This window comes from Teleopsis dalmanni, chromosome 1, assembly GCF_002237135.1.
Source record: "Teleopsis dalmanni isolate 2A chromosome 1, ASM223713v2, whole genome shotgun sequence".
NCBI lineage: Eukaryota > Metazoa > Arthropoda > Insecta > Diptera > Diopsidae > Teleopsis > Teleopsis dalmanni.
Genome location: NC_051846.1, coordinates 95,678,625 through 95,696,369, shown reverse-complemented (window position 1 = coordinate 95,696,369; position 17,745 = coordinate 95,678,625). Strand labels below are relative to the sequence as shown.

General features: G+C 30.0%; 1 protein-coding gene and 1 long non-coding RNA gene across 4 annotated transcripts; one reads left to right on the top strand and one right to left on the bottom strand.

Annotated features, from left to right (window-relative positions):
* Positions 1-2,729: 2,729 nt before the first annotated feature.
* Positions 2,730-14,654, bottom strand: LOC119673295 (serine/threonine-protein kinase polo). Of its 2 annotated transcripts, XM_038084560.1 has the most exons (7): positions 14,346-14,651; positions 13,998-14,222; positions 13,528-13,925; positions 13,093-13,477; positions 12,853-13,034; positions 3,084-3,330; positions 2,730-3,028 (listed from the first exon to the last, which is right to left on the bottom strand). In XM_038084560.1, exons 1-7 carry the CDS (start codon positions 14,442-14,444, stop codon positions 2,834-2,836), a joined length of 1,731 nt encoding a protein of 576 aa, XP_037940488.1. In that variant the 5' UTR covers positions 14,445-14,651; the 3' UTR covers positions 2,730-2,833. The 2 variants fall into 2 exon arrangements, with proteins under 2 accessions (XP_037940488.1, XP_037940489.1); XM_038084561.1 differs by lacking the exons at positions 2,730-3,028; positions 3,084-3,330 and adding an exon at positions 5,653-5,888 and having other exon boundaries at positions 14,346-14,654.
* LOC119673296 lies at positions 3,451-4,628 on the top strand. Of its 2 annotated transcripts, none has more exons than XR_005252037.1 (3): positions 3,451-3,721; positions 4,270-4,327; positions 4,382-4,628. It is a non-coding gene; the product is annotated as an uncharacterized LOC119673296 (long non-coding RNA). The 2 variants fall into 2 exon arrangements; XR_005252036.1 differs by lacking the exon at positions 3,451-3,721 and adding an exon at positions 3,761-4,033.
* Positions 14,655-17,745: the final 3,091 nt, after the last annotated feature.

Here is a 17,745-nt window from a genome sequence, read left to right as displayed (position 1 = left end):
ATAAAATTATTATAATAAATGTAATATTTTCAAATTTTTATTTTTTTATTTTATTCACACAGGTTAATAAGTTTTTCGAATATATTTCAATAAAATTGTAATATTGGGAAAAAAAACTCCCATTTCCATATGATTCAGAATAGGAAAATTGGGAATAGGGAACAAAACTTGCATTCCCATGCGATTCAGAATAGGCACAATTATAATTCTTGAAACAGGAAAACCTGATTAGTGTTAGGAAGAGTATGCAATGTTGCCGACTGAGCCAGATTGGTAGACTGGGAATCAACGTTACCGACTGGAATCAGCGTTACCGACTGGAAAGCGCTGGTAGGTTGCGAATAAACTTTAAAAAGTGGGCTACGTTGCTTGGAATCAGCATTACCTGTGAAAGAAACGAAGCCTTGGTCCTGCGACCAAGTGTCCATGCGCAGTGTTTTAAGTGCTGCAACCAAATGATCTCTTGTTCAATTTTCCGTCTCCTTTTATGCCCTTTTTTTCTAACGGGATTCCTATTATTGTTGTTATTTATACGGTGTGTGACTTCTCTTTACTTTGTAATTGTCTACAATATCATCCTGTTGTCTGTGAATAGCGTTGCTATGTGCTTGCTCCATGCATTCGTTTGTGCGTTAATTTTGTTGTTGTAGTAGTTTTGTTCTGTTCTCTGTGCATTTGCTTGCGCATGGGGTTTTCTGTTGTTGCTGTGATTGTATTGCTGCGTGTTTAATGCATTCACTTGTGCGTTGGCAAAAAAAAAACAACTGCACTCAACAGAAAATGAGTGGTGTTATTAATAAAAATTTTATATTCAAAATATAATTACTTATTTATAATAATTTAATATTATAAACATTTAGTAACTTCATTTTATTGTGGCGATGTTGCTGTTGTCGTCAAATTCAACAGGAACGGTAGAGGAACTCAGCAAACAATTGTCAGTGTTCGTTGGAATGAGCATTCACCGCAGGTGACTTCTCGGCTGACAAGCTTATCACAGAAGCATGAAAAAGTCATCTTCGAAGAGGTGATCAGCAAGAAAACCTTTCAAGAACCGCTGATTCAAGCAAAGACGCCAATAGAAGAATCCAGAGGAAGTGCGTCGTTGCCTAAATCAGCGGAGAAGCAGATCCCATTGTCTTTATCGAACGATTGGAGGAACTCGCAGACTTATATAACATTCAATTAAGTATGCTGCCAAGAACTATGCCGGAATTATTGAAAGACGAAGTTTTGGTATCGTATCGACATAACAGATGAGATTGGATTACTTGGAATAACTTCAAATAGGATCTATTGAAATTTTTCCTACTACGTCGCTACTTGGAACAGCTCGATGATGAAATCCGGCAGAAATACCAGCAAAGTGAGGAAGACGTCAAAACATATGTTCTACAGATGCAACATTTGATGAAATACCTAAACTACGCAGCAGCACAACTGGACAGGACACATAGCAAAGGGGTATCGTAACCCACAGGTTTTGTTCTATTGGCATTGTGGCAAAAACGATGTACAGACAATAGAATGCTGTCGAAAACCAAATACCCAGGGAAACGGACTAAGATCACGTCGCTTCACTTAAGCAGACCGTAGCGCATGCCAAGAAAACACAAGAGAAACCACGAAGAATACCTCACACTCAATGGTATCTGCTGCTATACACACAGATGCGGCCAGGAGCTTCATAGAGCCCGCACTATTGACAAGAATTCAAGCAAGGAGAAAACACTACCGTAGAAACCTCATCTTAGCAGATGAAACGAAGCAAAAAGTAACAGAAGAAGCAATAGCCATAGTTAGCATAGAAAAAATACAAGAAATTCGAATACTGGTATTGCTAAGTATGGCTAATAACCTAGTATTGGGTTTGGATTTCTTATCTAGCACCCAGAGTAACATACAGATTGGTGACATCACTATCAAAATACAGTTTAACCAACGTAGTATAATATAGCAAGGAATTAAATAAGTAATTAATAAATAATAAATAAGGAATTAATAAGTAAAAAAAGTACTTGAATTTTGTTAATAAAACACACAAATTTAAATTTTATTCCAAATTTATTTTGTCTCCTTCAAAATATGCTCCTTTTGAAGCGATACACACATGCCAACGCTTAACCCAATCTTCCATACAGCGAATTCTCTTTTACCGATTCAATCGACTCAAAACGCTTACCACGGAGGGGCAATTTGAGTTTCGGCAACAGGAAAAAGTCGTACGGATTCAGATCTCGCGAATATGGTGCCTGAGAGACGACAGTCGTGCCGTGTTTGGTCAAAAAATCGCGTACAAGAATTTTCCATAATAAAAATCGCTAAATGCACTTGAGGTAGTCTCACATTAACAGCTGCTGTAAACAAACTAATTGACGGATGGCGCTCAAATTTGTACCATACGTCAAGAAAGGGTGTACCAACATAACAAAGGAGTAAGGAGTAGTTAACAAACAACAAAATCCGGATACTTTTTGAGCAGAATATATTTCAATATATGATTAAGAGTTTACTTTAATATTGTCGAACATTTTGTTAACTCAAATTAATTATTTATTTTACTTCAAAAAAATGTGTTTCGCACAGTTTCTACTGGGATAATGTATTTCCTATATTTACGAATTTTTATTTCATTAAAATTTATTATATTTTGTATTCGAAAAGTATATAATACGAGAATATAAAAACATAAAGCAAAAAATGTTAAAAAAAATTAAACATGTTTTTAAAATATAATAAAAGATACGATTGTAACAACTTTGAAAAGGTTTCGGAGCAGTAATTATAATTAATCATGATATAGTAATTTTTCGATCATTTGAAAGTATAGATATTAAAAAAACATTTTTTCTAACATTTTACTAATTTTTTCGTGGCCGTAACGAATTTTTTGATATAAATCTTTAGAACAGCCATGTTGAAGTATTGTTGAAAATCGATAAGTCCGAAAGTTTTTTTCCTGATCCATATAGGTTACGGCACTCATTCTTGGACACAGTATTATTTTCATATGATCAGAAAAATTTAACTGAAAATAAAAATAATTAATATTTGTTTTTATTATTATTTGCTTTGTTAAAAACCTGAACTGATCCATTTGTTAGATGCATAACTACAGCGCAAGTTGTTCTAAACCATGAATGTAAATGTGGCATGCGAGATATTTGATCACTTTCTAAATTGACATTGTTAGCTCCAGCCTTCACCAAGTGTTCGGTCATATAACGTTTAAAATATGAAAGTAGTTTCATTTTCTTATCAAGAGTTTTGCAATAATCAACCGTTGTCATATAGGACTCCTTACCGTCTTTATCAATAAAATGTACATTTCTGAAAGCAATTTTAAATTTATATAAATAAAAAAACACAATATATACAGGTATGTAACTTATAAACTCAAACCATATTAAACAAAAACCATTGTAATCAAAAACTCATGTATTACTTTTTTAATCTTTTTGAATTTGTGCTTAAATAAAACAGATAAGTTAGTAAAAATCATTAAATAAATTTCAAAAAAATACTATATTATATTTTAAAATAGAGATTTAAAACCACTATGCCCTTCTATAGTTTTTATTTTTGCTTCTGTTTCTGTTTATAAGTTGAAAGCGCCACGTATGAGAGCAGAAATATAAGTATAATCATAAGTATAAGCGGAGGTTTGCACGGAAATCAATTTCCATACTTGAGATTAGTGGAATCGTTCATTCCATTTTAAGTGAGTATTCTGGAAAGCGAGTAAGTTTGTACCTGCGGAAACGAATACACGCGCTCAGCAAGACAATGCGGTACTCTAGACAGAAAAGAATATAAATTGCTTGTATGTTAATACGGAAAGGGTTTTTTTTGTTTCTTTACGTTAGTTTGTACACGCGTGTGTTCATTTGTGTGTAAATTAACATTTGTATAGTTGTAAAGTGTGTTTGCAATAAGAGTAAATGTAAAATATTAATATTTGTACATGCGTGTGTACATAATGTTCTTTGGTTGATTTTGTAATTTGAATTTGTTGCATTTTAAAAATTTGTATGTACGTATATATTCATATATTTTATATGATTTTTTTATATAAAAGGCAAAAATAACAGTTATTTAAAATAAAAAACAGAATTTTAATTAAGTTATTTCTGCTTGAAAAAATAAAAGGCACATGATAATAATTATTTTTAATCAAATTTAATTATTATTTTTTAATCTTTATTTTAAAATGCGAATGATAAGAGTTATAAGGTGATTTTTATTTTTTTTTTATGATAACTGTTACAGCCCCTGCCCCTGGTGTTCACATATATCGGGAAACGAGTACGCCGATGAGCTAGTGAGTGTGAGTACCTTTTCTATATAACCTCTCACTTAAATAATAAGAAAAAAATTATAGGTATCTAAAATCGGTTTTTATGGAAAACTGGACTATAGATATGGAGGCTCATTTCGCCAAAACTCTTGTAAAATGAATGTGTTTACCGGCTCTAGAAAAAGACACCAAAACGATTGTTGGTATATATACAGATGAAAATGAACAGAATAAGGCAGTTAAAGAAGAAGCCTTATTCTCTTACATTAGAGAGATTTTGTTGTTGAATGTAGAATGCAGAATAATGTGCTGTCATCAACCAAAATAATGAGGACGCAATATTTTAGTTTCACTATATATATGATATTATAATATATTTATATATATATTATATATATAAATATATTTATTATATATATATATATATAGTATAATATTATATAGTTTAAATATTATATATATATATTATATACATATATTAGTATTATATATATTATATTATATATATTATATTATATATATTATATTATATATATTATATTATATATATTATATTATACATATTATATATATTATATTATATATATTACATATTACATTATATATATTATATATTACATATTACATTATATATATTATATATTACATATTACATTATATATATTATATTATACATATTATATATTTTATTATACATATTATATTATAGATATTATATATTATATTATAGATATTATATATTATATTATACATATTACATATTTTACTATACATATTACATGTTTTATAATACATATTACATATTTTATTATACATATTATATATTATATATTATCGATATATATATATATAATAATATTTCACTATAATATATATATTATATATATATATTATATATTTATATATATTATATATAATATATATAAATTGTGTTGGTTCTGTTTTTTATTTTAAATATAATATTATGAGTTTATTCGACACCATATAATAGTGTAAGGGAAGGAAAATTAATTAATATATTACACCAAAAACGCTAGTACAGTTGCTATTGGTTGTGATTGCGCACTACGTGAAACAATTAAATTCGGGATGATTTAGTTAGTGATATTTGAAAATATTGAAGTAACTTCAGTTTTAATCTGCTGAGAACGTTGGAGATCGTAAAAGTCTGTTATTAAGTCATCGACGTAAAAATTTTCTTTGATTGTTTTCTTTGTTTCTAAGAAATTCGAATTACCTTTCTTCGGTTAAGTATTTTAGATTTTATTCTAAAATATAAAATCGACGCAATACAATATCTCCACAGTTTCTTAATTTATAATATATAATTTCTTTGCATAATAATTCATTGTAATTGTTCAATTAAAATCTAGAGATACATTATTAATAAAATTGTGATCGAACAATGTTTGCTTCTCTGTTTATTTGACGTCTATTGAAGACACCTAATTGCAAAATTTTTCCTATATTCTTCTTTAAAGTCTGAATCGATGTTATTGCGCAGTGACTGATTAGTTCGATTACTTTATCCAATCCAACCGAGTTTAGTGTATTGCAATATTGGCAAATTTCTACCCAAAAACATTTGACCCTGTGCCAAAAGTTAAAAAAAAAACTTTAAGTACCACATCAATTATTTTTGGGATATTTAATACTGGATCTGCAAATTCCATATATAATGGAATATTTAGTTCTTTCAATGATAGAGATTTATCTGGGTGATAACTAATAAATGTTCCTGGAATTTAGAATTTACAGCGTGTTTCAAAAGTATTTAGACGTGAATAAATTGCGTTTGATAACGTATTTTCAGTAGATATGGTCTAATACCAGCGATGTTCTTTTTACTTGGTTACATGTATTTAATAGTGCGCGGCACGTACTAAGTTTTGATAACATCTTTTACAAAAATTAAAGTTGTTTGTTTAGCAACCTTTTATGGAATAGTATGCGTTACGAAGTTAGTAGTAACATTGAGTAACATTTAACGAAACATTTGAATATACAAAGGTATTCATGTCATGTTTATGGAGCCATGTATAACAACATCGTTTACAGAACTGGCAAGAATATTTTGAACTACTTTATGGTCAGCCGTGGCGTTTGACAAGGCAATTGAAACAAAGATAGTTCTGTGTAACTTGATCATGAAGTTGTTTTACTTGAAGAGATATAATATTGTTACAAGTAGTAATATAATCACCTGATTTCAAGCAATGATTGTATACTACATCAGAATTAGGTTTGATAACAAATGAGAATTGTCTGGGCTTTGTAGCATTTTACATTGATTCAATCCTCAATGAAGATGGTCGATTTAAATAATTTAAATATTCGTCTCACTTCATCTTTTAGTTTCTGGATCAGTCTTTGTAACAGCAATATATATGATGTTAGCATCACGAATTTTCCTAAATAAATTCTGCGACCACAAATATGTCGCAGTAGTTTTGAATCAGCTTTATGAATTTTCTTTACTTTAAATATCGATAAAATATTTTCTACAAAAATAAGTGTATCGTTATTGTATTGCTTCAGTGCTTTTAGATCATTTTCTTCAGTTACTTGAAATGATGTCACAGTAGATAAAATATCACCAAATAAGCACAAAAGCAATGTTTAAACTTTTAAATCGCAGGTATAAATTGATTGCTATGGAAGACGTAAATTTGGATAATGATAATACTACATTTGCGGTATTATGAAGGTGTGGTCATGAGTGTAAATCAATTTTAATGCTAGAAAGATTCAGAATTTTTCAATGACATACAAATTCGTTGATTTCCGAGCAACATATATGTTAACATATATGGTAACTTCCGTTCAATTCGATAGTTCGACAAATAAGATGGAATCATTCTTATTTATAAAAAGATTTCACCATACCTAGTCTGCATTCTGTAGACAACAAATTCGAAGATGGCTTAATTACATGTTTGATTCTGGTAAGACTATCCTTCGTTGACGCACATTGCTGTCTAAGCTCTTCTAACGATTGAATAAAGCTGCTTGAAATCACTGTTTGTTTATCGGAGCTTCATATAGGCACAGTTTATATTCAATACATAAATCAAATAAATTGCGTAATGCGAGATTGATGTAATGTAGCGCAACATAGTATAAAATTTAATAAATTATAAAATAAAATTTAATAAAAAATTAAGCAAATTATTGAAAAGTATTTTCGAATACTTTATAATGTGTTGTACATTTGACCATTTTAGCGATGTTAGCTAAAGCCTTAGTTTTTGACATTAAAATTACATTTGATAATGTTCTTTTTTTGGTTAATTTAATTGCAGTCAAACGTCTTTATATCGAAAATCCCTTGATCGATTTTTTTTTTTCCTATATTTTAATCTCCCTATAGTGAATTGCAGTTTATAACAAAGTTTTTTCAGGTACGTAAACAGATCTTTCCATACAAAAAACCTCTCTATAACAACTTTATTCAAATGCAAGTTAAAGTTAAATTTATTCAAATGCAAAATAAAAACTCAACTAACACGTTTTAACTTATTAAAAACTTCTTTTCAAGCTGTATCATACTCGATATGAGCTTGTGGATGTTATTCAATTTATTATAGGGATGGAGATTTTTTTGGCTCGCGAGTGGAATAGTGAAAGGGGGCAAGAACATCATGTGCATTTGCTGAAAGTAAAAATTTTAAAGTAAAAAGTGATCAAACACATGTGTGTGCTCTCGCACACTTTAATACGAGCGGTAGAGACTTTTTAGAGAGGTTTAAAAACTTGAGTTTATTTTTATAATAAACTATAAAAATGCAAGTTTTATATAATAATAAATTAAACAGTAATTAATAAATATATTTTTTCTAAATATAAACCAATATATCATTAATGTAATTTTGTTTTTATTTTTGAGTTGTTACGTTGAAACTATTTTAAAGTAGGTTTTGTTTTTATAAGAATTTTATTTTATTTTGTCAAATTCGCTTGTTCCTTCATCAGAAGAATTCCTAATATACCTCGAAATAAAAGTTAAAATTCTTAAAAAACAAAACTATAAATTATTGCTAATACATTTCAAAATTATTGAATATAATAATAAAAAAATTTGAAAATATTGAGATTGTCAGTATTTATGTAAGCAAAAAAATATAGATACAATATCTGGTACTACAAAAGGTGGTCATACTAAATACTAAAAATTTCTTATGATATGCAATAGTTTTATGTATTAAATTTTGTTGTTTTTTCGATCATTTTGTGAATTTTTTTATATATATTTTTAATATACTAATGAACAAATATTTAAAATAAAAAACACATGAGTTCAAACAAAAAGTTGTATTTTTTTGATTGATAAGTTGAAAAATTTAATTTTTTTTTGAATGTGTAAACAAGTTTTTGACATGCTGGATATATACAACGAGAAATAAATAAAAAATTCCAATAAAATTTCCGGAAAATAAAAATAAATACTTTAATAAAAAGACAAAAAATACATCGATAATAATTTTGAAACGATAAGTAATTGCAGAATTTGTTGTTGCATGTGACGGGTGGAAAAAAATATTAGATAAAAATACGCTACTATAAAAAGCAATTGCTTCAGAAACTTTTATAGTACAGATCCTCCAGTCACACAAACATAAAAGTATTTGTGGGATTTAGTAGTTAGTAGGTTAGTCTTTTTTTTTAAAAAGTATGTTTAGAGACCTACTCTAAACCCAGAAGGGGGCACAATAGACCCGACGGTCGCTGTGCCACATCCCCTAACAATAATTATAATATGAAAGCAACAGTGTGTCAGAATGTTCTTCAGTAAGAATAAAAATCTGTTGAACTCATAAAATCGGCTGTATGGATCCAGTTTTCCTATAGTGGTACTCAGCAAATGTGATATTACAACGGCAAATGATCTATAATTATAAAAGGAGGAAATGTGTCTGCCAATCAGTCACTGCAATCGCTGAACACTTCACTGGTAAATAGAACACTTCAAATCTATTTGTAGATTGGACAAAAACTGTATATTATATAATTAATGTACAACAAAAATATGTAAAACTATGATTTTTATAACTTTTCAGTATTTAATGTTTTTCACAGATGTTGTAATGTCTTTCGAGATGTTTAAGTGCTCTGCTACTTTTCGCACAATCACACATGATTTTCCAACTTTTTCACTATTTTCTTTAGCAACTCGCTATTTTCTTCGGTAATTGATTTGAATGGGCGACATTTATGATCGACCCTTTTTATACCACTCATTAGTTTAGACATACATGAACCGCCATAGACGCTTTGTAACAATTTGATCGAGTTTGCACAAGAAATTTTGTTTTTAATTTTTAATTTGATTTTATTGAAAATGCAAAACATTTTTTTGATTTTTATAAATTCTGAAGAAAAGAAGACACGATTACATAGTCAAACAAATGTCAAAAGTCGTATCAGAGTTTAGAAAATGATTTATTAAGCACTCTGTCACAACGACACAGGTAGCAGATATTATCGACTCATTTAGCTCACGGCTTATAAGCCGGTAAAAAGCATTTTTCATACTATGACTCACGCTCACGAGCGAACACAATTGCTGAGCTCACGCTCGTGAGCAAGAACTGCTATTAAGTTATACATGAGCTTATGCTCGTGAACAAGAGTGCGGAGCTGAGGCTCATGAGACCTCATGCGCTACTTACAAGAAGGTGCTGCAATAGGGTGGCTCACGTTACAAGGGGGAAAATTAAAAATTAAGTTTTGAATGAGCGCACCCCCCAGGGATTTTCCCATGGACCAAAAAAAAAGATACTCCTAAAGTTTTGTACCAATAGGATTAAAAATCAAACGGCGCCACTTGAGCGAAGTTGGGTTTTCAGTACCAAAAATAGAAATTTTTCAATTCAAGGTCATTTAATATCTTTGTTACTTATTTCAACAAGTATTTGGTAGATCTTTTAAATATCTTTTTAATAAGATATTGATGAGCAACATCGGTTAAAAATTACGCGCAAAACACAATAATTAGTTAAACGACTGTGCTCTGTTGATGAAGTAGTCATTACTACATTGATGAAGTAGTATACACCATTCCAACAACGAGTTTCTTGAAAATTTCCTAATAATCTTAAAAAAATAGTTTAGTGAACTTAAAAATTTCAAAATTTTTCATTTTGATGTATTAATGTGCATGTGAGAGTATTGGGGTGTAAATCAGCGGCAGGAGTAGGTAATCTACAATTTATAGAATCAACAATGGATAAAGAAGTGTATCTTAATATATTAAAGCAAAATTTGCATAAAAGTGCCGAATATTTAGGCATAATTAACAATTTCTGTTTTTACCAGGATAACGATCTGAAGCACAAGTCGGGTCTTGTGCAGACTTGGCTTGTTGGGAATTGTCCACACATCATCCAAACACCTCCCCAATCACCTGACTTTAGTGTCTTAGCAAATTTATGACATATTCTGGAAATTAACATAAAAAAACATAACATTTATAGCAAGGAAAGTATGAAAGCTGCTTTAAAATTGGAATGGCAAAAAATATCAGTGGAATATACTCAAAAATTAGTTATTTCAATGCGTTCAAGGTTGGAGGCAGTAATTAAACAAAAGGACTATCCCACTAAATACTAAAATTCACTTTTTTATGCCAAAAATTATTAATTTTCTAAAAAAAATGTATTGCACGAAATAAGCTGTGAGGTCAGAATTTGGTGTATGTTTGTTTTTGTTCACTTAACTCCTTGAATATTGATATTTTTGCTAAATTTTTTGTTTGTTTTTTAATAATAACTAAACATTCTTTAAAGTTGCATATTTAAAATTTTTTATTTTAGACAAAATTTTGGATTTTCACGACTAAATCTACAAAAATATTGCTTGCACGAAATAAGCTGTGAGCCACTGTAGGTACACTGGGAACATGCATCTACAGTAACAAATAGAAGTTGAATTAGTGGAGAAAATTGTATGGTATACGAAAACAACTACAAACTGTGGCGGCATACAAATCTATCATAAATGCAACAATAATCGAGATAGCCACCACAATATAATGTTTATTTCTAGTTTGGAATTTCATACGAATTCCAAAATGATTTATGTGAATAACTTACAGTGTTGTACAAAACAAAAGCAACCAAAATGATCACCTCAAATAAATAAGTTTTTTATCTTTTTTATTTTTCATTTAAAAATTAAAACACAGTTTTATTTGTTATAGTATTAGCTACCATAAAAAAACAACAAAAACTACAATTCTTCATAACGGGTTTAATAATTCACAAACATAACGAAATATTGCGATATGCAGCTGTGCAACACAATAGCAACTGAGACAAGATCAATGTCAAGATCTATGACCAAAGTGCAATCTAACAAGATATTATTTTGGTTTTTTGCATTTTGATGCTGTATTTTATGTTTTTAAGCAAATTCAAACGTAAACACAGAATAGCTCAATATTAAATCATTAATGGATGTTTTTCTCATTGCTCGCAACACGCTTAATTTGAATCTTAAAGAAGCAAGAATTAAAAAATCTTTAAAAGGATGTGTTCAAATAAAATAGCCAAAATATTTAAAATTAATTATTTAATTGTTTCGCGGCTTATAAGAAAATATAACTTGACATATTCCGTTAAAACGGTTTATTTGGGTGAAGCCCCTCTTAAAGATCGTAGACGAGCTTAAACAAGGCGTGGATTCCAGTACTGTACGCAGACGTACCAGACAAAAAACCAATGTTAACTAAAAAGCATTTGCAAAACACGAGGATTTTTTGTATCTAATATGTAAATGTAAATTATTTATAAAACATACATACTTTTATATTTCTATTTTTATTTATTTAAATTATATTATCACTTATGACGACCGGTACCAATTATAAGGACTAGTAAAAATTATATAATCCTTTGTATATTTAATTATAACTGGTTCCTTTAGGTGGCACAACCCTAAATTTGTGCACCATAAGAGCATATTAGCTTTAGAGTTCAATTGTATAATATATATGAAAAGTTTTGATCTTTGTTTTAAAGTTTTTATAATTTTAAGTTAATTTAACTTTGTTTCTATGTGATTTTTCTGTCTATGCTTATTACTAAGAGTTAAAAGCCAAGATATTTTGCAGTATTAGCATACGGGGTTTTACGTGCCTAGTACCGTTTGTGGGTAATAAAAATCACATAATTGAGTTTTATTCTTCAAGTATCATTGGGTAAGAAATATGTTTTAATTTTGTGTACATGATCTATAGTATAGTGTTTGCAGTGAAATCCAAATTGGTGGAAAAAGATTAGGTTACGACACTCTATAATTAATTTTTTGGATACAATTCTCTTTGAAAGTGCATGAAAGGACAAAGTGATTGCTTTCGGAAAACATATTTTCAACAATACATTATATGTGCAAAAAAAAAAAAAGACTAAGTTGCACATTAAAATATAAATGATTTCAGGACGTATATTTAAAAAAATATAAAATATAAATATAAATGTATCTTGTAAAAGTGAAAACTAATTTATATCTTATCTAAAATATATTGTTTTACACATTAAAGGTTAATTAATACTTACATTTGATTAGGTAATAAAATAAGTTTAGTAGTATCGTTAAACATAACTCCAATTCCTTCATCACAAAGCTGATATCCGAAACCATATTTATCGCTATAATCAACCCATTTCGATATCCAAAATAAGGGTTGAGCAGCAGGATCAGTATTTTCGTCTCCCAAATTTCCATCCAAAAGAATTGGCTTTTTATTAAATACATAAAAACTAGTACCAATTTATTTAAAATATTTTATAAATTACCTTAGCGTTTATTAAATTGGTTAATTGTTGATATAAGCTTTCGACGTCACTTCGATAATCTTCACTATGACGACAAACTTGTGCAGATGCAGTTATAGCATCATGCAAATTTTTTTTTAAAAATGTCGATTCTAAACGTGTTTCATCGCGTAATCGGTTTGATTCAATCAATGGTTTGCGTTGCATTGATTCTGTATCAATAATTTCATTTGCTCCAAGACGTGGAGCCATGGTGAGGCATGAACTAGGCAATGACATTGGCACTGGAGAACTGCTCAGAAATTCGAAACGTAATAAATCAGTAATACAAGGACGATTATCGGGGTTGGATTGAAGCATTGCAATCACCATATCAGCTGCAGATTTCCGCAAATAACTTGGAACTCTGTATACCAATTATTAATACTTTTCAAATAGATTACTACATTTAATTACCTATATTCACATTTTTTTATTTTGGAATAAGTATCTTTTAACGTTTTTGTTTCAAAGGGTGGCTGACCAACAAGCAATGTATACATAACACATCCAATAGACCAAATATCAACTTCAAAAGAATGGCCTTTTTTTGTCAGTATTTCAGGTGCAATATAATTTGGTGTGCCGCACAGCGTTTTTTTACGCTCACCTTCATATTCAATTCGTGTTGCTAAACCAAAATCGCCAATTTTAACATGTAGAAGATCATCTAGAAACAAGTTACCAAGTTTCAAATCGCGATGGATGATTCGGTTTTCATGTAAATATTTCACTCCTTGTATTATTTGATATATATAGTACCGGCACTCATATTCTGTAATAGTTTTTCTACGCTTATGAAGTTCCATCATTGACTGAAAACATATTGTATATAAAGGCTACATTAGCACACATTTTATTGCAGTTGTTTAAATAATTTCAAATACCCTTTTTTTGCATAATTCTAAAACTATATAAATATTATAGCTATCTTCAAAATATCCGTGAAATTTCACGATATTATTATGGTTAAGGCTTCGATGTATTGTTATTTCCTGCGTCATTTTTTCTTTTTGGTTATGCTTCATCATGAGTTTTTTTGAAACTATTTTGCCTGCATAAACATCATTACTTTCAACATCAATTATTTCATAACATTTAGCAAACCCGCCCTGAAATATAAAATTAAATAAGGAATATATAAAAGGACCATTTTTTTTATAATGGTTGTGTATATATCTGTTAATGAACTGCAATATACATATTCACAATTCCTTTTTTGCAGGAAAAATTACCTTGCCAAAAAATCGTTTACGAGTATATGTGGTACGGCTGCTGGAATCGTAAAGACGCTCTGGAATGTCATTATTTTTTTCATCAATTTTGGATGCCATTACTTTGATCACACAGCACGTTGCTCCTTTACTTGAAATCAATATTCACCACTGTATACAGTTTAAGTTTACAATATTTACTACAACACAAAATATATTAAAACCTAAAATTGCACTTTTAAAGCAATATTAAACGATCGCTACAGAATACTGAAAATAGCGCAACAAACTAAAAATCGTAAACTGTAAACCGTTTAAAAATTTTCAAAATGAGAGCTGACCACAGTGCTGCATTTCTAAATAAAGTTAATAATATGATGTATACACCTTACACTTGATTGATCAAATTTGTTGAAAAGTTAACATGTTTTATTTTATAAATGAATTGAAATATTGACTATTAGGGTGTTCACGGGGCACTGGTTATCGGGTTATGTGATGATAAAATGAAAAAGAACCTGTGTGCACCGTGAACAGATATTTATGTAGGTTATCTGGTTATTTTTATACAACCAGTTGTTCTTTGTTTTTGTCGTAAGTACAAAGAAATTTAAATTTCAAAATCAAGACAAAATGCCTAAAAAGAGTATAGAAAATCAAATTATAGACTTCAAAATAAATGCAGCTATTAAAGATCTTGAATTTAACGAAGGTATGTGTTTTAAAGCTTCATAGTTGCAAAAATCAAAGTTTTTCCATTTATAGACACAGCACACTTCGATCAATGGTACGCTCTCATTGATGAAAGAATGGATGAACTACTGGAAGATGTAAGAACAATCACATTTTATCGACGAGGGGATGAACTAAGTGTGCCAAAATCCATTCATTGGCGAGATAATATTTTATGTTGTTTCGACGAAGGACGATTTTTGCAAATGTTACGTGTCAACAAGAGTCAATTTGCTCGTCTTGTTGAAATATTTGCAAATGATATAATATTCAAAGGTCCAGGATCCAATATACAACTGCCCGTGGATTTTCAACTCGCGATAGTACTATTCCGTTTAGGCTCTTCAGGAGAAAGTACATCAGTGCGAAAAATCGCGACAATTTTTGGACCGAGAGATGGTGGCACTCTGACTACAATTACCCAGAGAGTATTTTCAGCAATTTTGAAGAAATTACCGGTATACATTCAATGGCCTAATGCGACTGAGCGTAGGCAACTTATTGCTCATACGTTCAGTGAGTTACCATTCTGTATTGGTTATATTGATGGAAGTGAGATAAAGCTGGCCGAAAAACCTAGCAATAACCATGAGGCATACTTTTCTCGTCAACGAATATATTCTATTAAATTGCAAGTTGTATGTGATCATAAGCTCCGCATCATGCACGCATTAGTGGGTAATCCGGGAAGCTACCATGATTCTAAAATATTTAAGAAATCGCATATTGCAACAAACAGCGCGTGCTTATTTACTGGAGAAGAATGGTTTGCAGGCGACTCTGCGTACCAGTTGACTAAACATTTGATAACGCCATATCGCACCAATTCTTCTTTAATGAATATTGAACAACAAAACAAATTCAATAAAAGAAACAGCCAATATCGCGTTAGAGTTGAAAATTGTTTCGGAATCCTTAAAGAAAAGTTTTGCAGTTTAAAACAAATGAGAACTAAAATAAAAGACAAGAAAAGCCAAAAATTTTTCAATTCTTGGATTCTCGTTTGTTGTGTGTTGCATAATATTTTGTTGAAAGACCGCAATTTTTCACAATTTGAAAGTGAGAATAGCGAAAGGTGTGAAACGCAGTATGATAGCAATACTATTGCTACACCTACACCTGAGCTAAAAAGATAAACACTGTATAATATGATGTTTGAATAAAAGTACACATTTTTAAATTTTTTTAATAAGTCTGTTTTATTATTTATTTTTATATTTCACGTCAATTTTATATTTTTTAATTCTTTCTTTTTGTTCTAACTCTAATTTTTTACCTTTTACAGTAGTTGTATTGTCATCATCCTCAACTCCAGCGCCTGTTGAATCAATCCATGCGTCTGCTTTTTGGAAAGTACTCCTCAGATGGCGAACTTTGCATATTAATATGTTCCAATTTGCATTGATGTTTGTTTCTGCCAACAATTTTTTGTAATATAGCTGGGCTGTTGGTTTCTCTCATTAAATATATTTATAAAAACAAAAGTTATAACCCAAAGTAACAAAAATACAATTCAAAATACAAATTACCTCTATGTTCCTGTGCTCTTGCATATAGCTTAGTACTGTTTTTATTTCTTGCTCCGTCCATTTCTTTACTTCATTTTCCCGTTTACGTTTCCGGATTTCGTTAGACACTGAAAATTGGAAATAAATAAGTCATTTGTATATTTTTATTTAGTATAGATCATTTTAACTTACTTTTGCAAAATTTAAATGTTTGTTTACAAACGAAACTAGCTTCAAATGTTAGTGATGCCAATTTGAAATTCAAAATTCGTGGTGCCATTTGGTGAAATTAATCTTTTTTGTGATGCCATTTGCTTAAATTTTATATTATTTTTCAACACTGCAAATAATCACATAACCACATAATTTGTGCACATAGGCAGGGGTTGTGTAAAGTTGGTTATTTTTATTCAGTGCATTTTGTTGTTGCTCATATAAGCACATACGCACAAAACCCGATAACCGGTGCCCCGTGAACACCCTATATGTTAAATTTTAAATTTTACATTTTATTTTATATCAAGCCATTCTGCCTTATTAACCTTTATGTGCTCGGGATATTTTTCCTACGTTGCCGGTCGGAAGTCTACATTTGTAGCAAGCACGTATGTTATGAAGAAATCTAGACCAACATATTAAAAAAACACTTTTAGACAGATTATTTTACTTTTACAGACAATTGTACATATTTATTATGAAAATTATTATACAAAATTTGGGTAAAAAAGATTTTAAGTAGCTTTTGAGGAACAACATTCACCCAAAGAATATGTGACTGTTTGTACGTCACACACTGGTTTTTATGCACCAACTGCAAATATTTCGCGTAGTTTTCCTGGCTTTTTAGTTTGTTCATCTCAAAATTTATTCAAGTATCGAATACGGTGTACAAAATTAGACCTTTAGTCGCTCGAATTGGACCAACAGTAGTGTCATGAAACACATTGTGAGCAGTAGTGCGACCTACTTGATTAGGTATAGTTTTGAACCAGACAGTATTATCTCTTGACACAAATGTATCAAGATGCTGCATAACGACCGAGGTCTCTTTGACATTCATCACATAATCAAAATTTATTTCGAATAATATACCTTATTCTTGCTCATATTTCTGAATCACCTTTTTCACCAAGTATCATTTCATTTTCGGCGTCAGATTCTTTAGAATAGAAACCAATCGC

Coding starts and splice junctions, on each gene's coding strand:
- LOC119673295 (XM_038084560.1), bottom strand. CDS start 14,444: ATGGCATCCAAAATTGATGAAAAAAATAATGACATTCCAGAGCGTCTT. Junction 13,035..13,092: donor CCAATTTAATAAACGCTAAG/GTAATTTATAAA, acceptor TTTAATAAAAAG/CCAATTCTTTTGGATGGAAA. Junction 3,331..12,852: donor ATTTTATTACCTAATCAAAT/GTAAGTATTAAT, acceptor AATTGCTTTCAG/AAATGTACATTTTATTGATA.